Here is a 5,262-nt window from a genome sequence, read left to right as displayed (position 1 = left end):
AAAAAAGTAGCAGTTCTGTGGGTCTCACACCCTCTCCTGACCTTTGCTGGTACCAGGGCAGACACAAAACAAAAGCTTTAAATCTTTCAGTGTTTCTTCAGAGTATCTCAAATCAAATACACTTACATTATAGAAGAGAAGTCTTTCCACATAAACAAAGACAAAGACTTAAGTTTATTAAGTCATCTACCCAGAGGTAAACCTCCCGGATTGCTATGTGTGCTCGTGAAATCCAGTGCACGGCTAAAAAATAAAAAAAAAAATAAAAAAATTCAATACAAGCCGCATGAGAAAATGAAGCTAAGGACATAGTCTCAAAAAACTACTTTCAGTGACATAGTAAATGGGGTGAGAGGGGGAGAAATGTTACCACAGTCCTAAATATGTTAAATAAAGGTGGTATTTTATGAAGAGATGAAATATGCTTATGGCTGGCGTCATAAGACTTCCATGTGGCTCGTGATTTCTTGTTTAGTTGTGAGGAAGAGGAGGGTGAGGAAGGAGGGGAAGGAGGGGCTGAAGCCAGGCTGGAAGTTACACTGCCTACGAGGGCTGCCGTTCGCACTGGGCTGGCTGACAGATGTGGGCAGTACACACCTGGCTGTGTTTTGAACTTCCCTACGGAGCTGAAGGTGGGAGTCACTTTTTGTGGTCACCTCACACTCGTTCCAATTAAAACTACGTGCATAACACGTAAAATCTGAGAAAGGGTAAAGTCTGTCCCCTGATGCATCGGCCAGGACAAACTGCCTTCCCAAAGCAGGCACTACAATGGAACTGACTCTGAAGAGAATGCTTTGCTCCAATAAAAAAGGCAACATTGGCTTCCCACAGCTGTAGGTTTTCTGGGTATCCCTATGCTGTATATGTTAAAAAGGCTAGGCGGTGGTGGCGCACACCTTCAATCCCAATGCTCGGGAGGCAGAGGCAGGCGGATCTCGGTGAGTTCAAGACCAGCCTGGTCTACAGAGCTAGTTCCAGGACAGGCTCCAAAGCTACAGAGAAACCCTGCCTAGAAAAAAAAAACCAAAGGCAGAGAAGCTACAGCTGAGAGTAGCCACAGTTCACATGACTGGAAACAAAGTTGCAGACACCACATCCCACTGCGGGGCTGACGACAGGATTAGGTTTTATCAATGCCAATTTTCTGCACTGGTCACATTCCCATTAAGAAGTCCATACTGCTTTTAAAAGGCAGAAAAGAGGTCTCCATGGGCAAAAGCCTCTCACTGCACACACCTGGGAGCCAAGTTCCACCCCAGCATCCCAGAGAGGGGTGGGAAGAGGACACCGTGAAGTTGCTCACACTGTGGTGATGCAGCCTCCTGGCCTCCTGGCTCTAACCCCTGGAACCCACAGAGCGGTGGAAGGAGAGGCAACTCTACAGAGATGCCCTCTGACCTTCCTAGGCTCGCGCTGGCACACGCACCCAGCCACGCTCCTGCCACATATGCACACAAACAAGAGCACATTAATTAATTAAAGTCTGAAACAATCGTGAGTGAGGATCAGCACCTACATTCTCAGAAGCTGGAGAAAACCGTAAGAGAAGGAAAGTTACGTTAACTACAGACGTGGTAGGTGAGGCCTGCGGGCTTTCTCTTACAGCACGATTTCTGGTCACTGACTGAACTGAAGCCCTTTTCTCTACAGGTAAAAAGCCCCCTGAGTTGTTACCAGGCTGACTGGATAACAGGCATGCAGGGGCCTTACACACGGGTACACCTACTTATGTAACTCGCATAGGAAGAGTGTTAAGAATTATTTATTAGCTGGGTGGTAGTGATACTCCCCTTTAATCCCAGCACGTGGGAGGCAAAAAAGCAGGGGAATCTCTGTGAGTTTGAGGCCAACCTGTGTCTACAAAGGGAGTTTCAGGACAGTCACGGCTCTACAGGAGTTCCAGGACAGCCTCGAACCTCCCCACCCCCCCACCCCCCGCCATCCTAAAAGAATTATTTACTAGTAAACAGCCAATACGAAACCAAACATGCTCTGAACACCCAGGGAGTCGCTACAACAGTGAAGAGGAAAGCCTTACTACCTGTTGACTGCATTCCCATTCCACGTTCAACTGCAAGCAGCCCGATACAACCTAGACAGCATCGAACACTGGGAAAGCGAAAACCCACAAACGCCAGCCGTTGTCCCATCTTCCCCCAAACTGAGTATCAGAAATGTCCCAGTCTTCATCTCCACACGTGAAATTTAAAATGAAAAGCTAGCCAAGCGTGTACAGGAATTTCTAGATGACCAATCAGGAGTCTAGGCGCCGCATGGCCAGCCTGAAGCTTCATGGAGCTAAAAACCTGCACTCTCAACATTCGGAGGAGACAAGTGGCGTGCAGGCAGTGAGAGAGAAGAGCACGCGGGGCCAGAGACTGGAAACCCCTAGAGACTTCCCCGCGTCAGCGCCAACTGTGCGTCCATACAAGTCTCTTGGTTCTCAGAAAAGACTATCTACTGTGATGGCAGCATTTTATCTCTCAGGCCATGCCTCATTTCTGTCATCCCCATTTGTCAGGAGACACCCTCGTTAAGAGACTCCCGTTCTCTGATGGCTGCTACAACTTGCTGACAGATTAGTGAGGTAATGACCTGCTGACAGACGATGACAGATGGTCCTGGGAGCTAAAGAACGGTTAATTTCAGATACATAATCTCAGCTCTATACTGCGCTTCTTAGACCATATTAAAGTAGTCACTATACCTCAATGAAAAATTACTACAAATGTTAATTTCATTATTGACTCATTTAAGCAGGTTCTCACTAAAGAGCTCAGGCTGGCCTCAAACCCGCCATTCCCGTCCTTTAGTTACTTAAAAGGATTCTTAGTAATACTAAACAGGGCTAAACCTTTGAAAGCTGAAAAGTAACAAATCACATACTTTAGGTCACAAAAATAAAAATGTAGGCAGATGAACATGTCACACAGAAAATAATGGTTTCAAACCTTGAAAATACACACCACGGGAAACGATTTCTTACTAATTTAACACGATTTGATAACAGCATTGAAGAGGATGGTTTATTGTTGTTACTGTGTGTGTGTCTGTCTTTATCTGTCTGTGTGCATCTGCATTATATGTGTCTCTGTGTGTGCATCTGTGTTATTTATGTGTTTGTATATCTGTATTGTGTGTGTGTCTGCATCTGTCTGTGGGTATGTGTGTGCATGCATAAGTGCCGTACCCTGAGAGGCCACAAAAGGGTGACAGAGCTAGAGCTACCAGCAGTTGTGAGCCCCCTGATGTGGTGCTAGGAACTGAACTCTGATCCTTTGCGAAAGCAGTCCTCACTCTAAACTGTGGGCCATCTCTCCAGCCCCGTGAAGAGAATTTATACGGGGGTGGGGGGGGTGGGGAATTAAGTATTCCCTCCCTCACTGAATCTGATTCAAGAACACAAATATAAAAGTGCCATTTATAATTTAAATTTTGATTAGAATTACATATTTATAACACAGTTGATAAGCTATCCCATTTTATCTTTGTTTTCCAAACAAACAAAACAATGATGGTAATTTTTCTTTTTCTGAAAATATGTCTGTGAATGGTTCAGAAGTCAAAGCCACTTGGCCATGGTTTCTGGCAAAAGAAAATTTATTCTGTTTGGATTAATCTAGTCACGGTAAAGAAAAACTACTCAGCTCCATATGAAAGGAGCATGTTTCATTATAGGCACACGCAGACATGAAAATAAAAGCAACAGCAAACACTGAGTGCTCCCTGTGGGTCACGGATGTTGGGGTACGCTAATTCAACTCCTGCCACACCGGGCCTCTCATCCCCCCCCTTCTCACAGATCGCACCAAAGGTAAATACACAATCACATTTTACTTTGCTTGCTTGGTAATAAAACTGAGAGTTCTTATTAGCAAATGTCCTACACTTTAACATATGAACAGACCAAAGCAAAGGTTTTACATGTGTAAGTCTTGACAGATGATCTTTTGTATTTAGTAAGTGTATGAGCTGGAGTGAGACCGCCTGAACTCAAACCTGATATATGCTATCAGCTTGGCTTGTATTCTGAGGAACGTATTCTACTTTATAGACCCCCCTTCCTTTATAAAATGCCAGCAGATATTGTATCTACCACATAAGCCAACTATGAGAGCCACACGAACATCTTAATATCTCACCAAAACCCTTATCTAATTAGAGCACGCTCTGCAGCCTTTGTGGTCCCCACAGGGAAGAAGGTGACGTGATTCAGGGCCTCCAACAGGCACAGAGCCCTGACTGCCCATGTGACAGCTGTGGAGAGGACGCCTCTGGGGAATAATTAGGGTCACGGGGTCATAGGGGTGGACACCTTCACAGTGTAGTCAGTGCCCATATAAGGACAGAGAATTTGACTCCAGCACAGGAAGATGACCAAGAGCAAACCATTCCCCAGCATATACCACTGCCACCAACGCCATTGTCACCGCTGCTGCCACCACCACCACCACCGTCCGGGTAGGCTGCACCCCAGTTTTCTTGTTTAAGCCAATGAGTTTATGGCATTATGACATCGCACGTGGTCTCTTCGTATTGTCAGTGTGTAACTGCACGAAGGAAAACCAGTTCTAAGTTTCTATGTCAATCGCATGAAGATTCACAGTGTAGAAGGCTTTCCAAGGCTCCGGGATAGGTCAGAAACAAGCTGGGTCTGACCGAGGCTAGACTTCTGTCTACAAGGGAATTTCTTTTAAAAAACACAATATACAGGTTTTGGTTTTTTGCTTTTGAAGACAGTGACTCAAAGCAGTTCTCGTGAGTCAAGTCAGCATCAAGACAGGCAGTAGTAGCCTCAAGCCTGTAAGATACAAAGTCAAGACTCTTACCTCTTGTATCTGCCTGGAACTGTTCTTGACGGGTCCTGCAAAGGAAAAGAGGAGAAGTCAGCTGTGTGTGCGTCAGGACCCAACGACAGATCGCAGGACAACAGAAGGGCAGCTGCGGGAGAATCCTGTCGAGCAGTCACGCTTGTGCTTAGGAACTCGTCACACGGCTGATCAAACAGAAAGAACCTGAATCTAGCTTTTCAGCCCAAGACAACCATGTTTTAAATACGGAAAGATTTTGGGTGAGCCGAGCCTTTAAGGGCTAAGCCATCTCTCCAGCCCAAAATACCTTTAAAAAAATATGGGGTATAGCATGAGTATTCAAAAAAAAATTGTTAAACTTTTCCCTCCCTCCCCTTCCTTTCCTTCCTTTCTTTCCCTTCCCTCCCTCCCTCCCTCCCTCCCTCCCTCCCTCCCTCCCTCCCTCCCT

At 45.8% G+C, this 5,262-nt stretch overlaps 1 protein-coding gene across 2 annotated transcripts in view; it reads right to left on the bottom strand.

The window, feature by feature from the left end:
- Pawr (pro-apoptotic WT1 regulator) overlaps positions 1 to 5,262 on the bottom strand; it is a 75,007-nt gene that overhangs the window by 13,521 nt on the left and 56,224 nt on the right. For both annotated transcript variants that reach the window (XM_050135555.1, XM_050135556.1), the window contains exon 4: positions 4,833 to 4,867. In XM_050135555.1, the coding sequence (XP_049991512.1) occupies positions 4,833 to 4,867 (35 nt within the window). The remainder of the gene's footprint in view (positions 1 to 4,832; positions 4,868 to 5,262) is intronic.

This window comes from Alexandromys fortis, unplaced genomic scaffold, assembly GCF_014885135.2.
Source record: "Alexandromys fortis isolate MF-2015 unplaced genomic scaffold, M_Fortis_MF-2015_v1.1 scaffold_24, whole genome shotgun sequence".
In the NCBI taxonomy this organism is placed as follows: Eukaryota; Metazoa; Chordata; class Mammalia; order Rodentia; family Cricetidae; genus Alexandromys; species Alexandromys fortis.
This window is presented reverse-complemented; position numbering and strand designations above follow the sequence as displayed.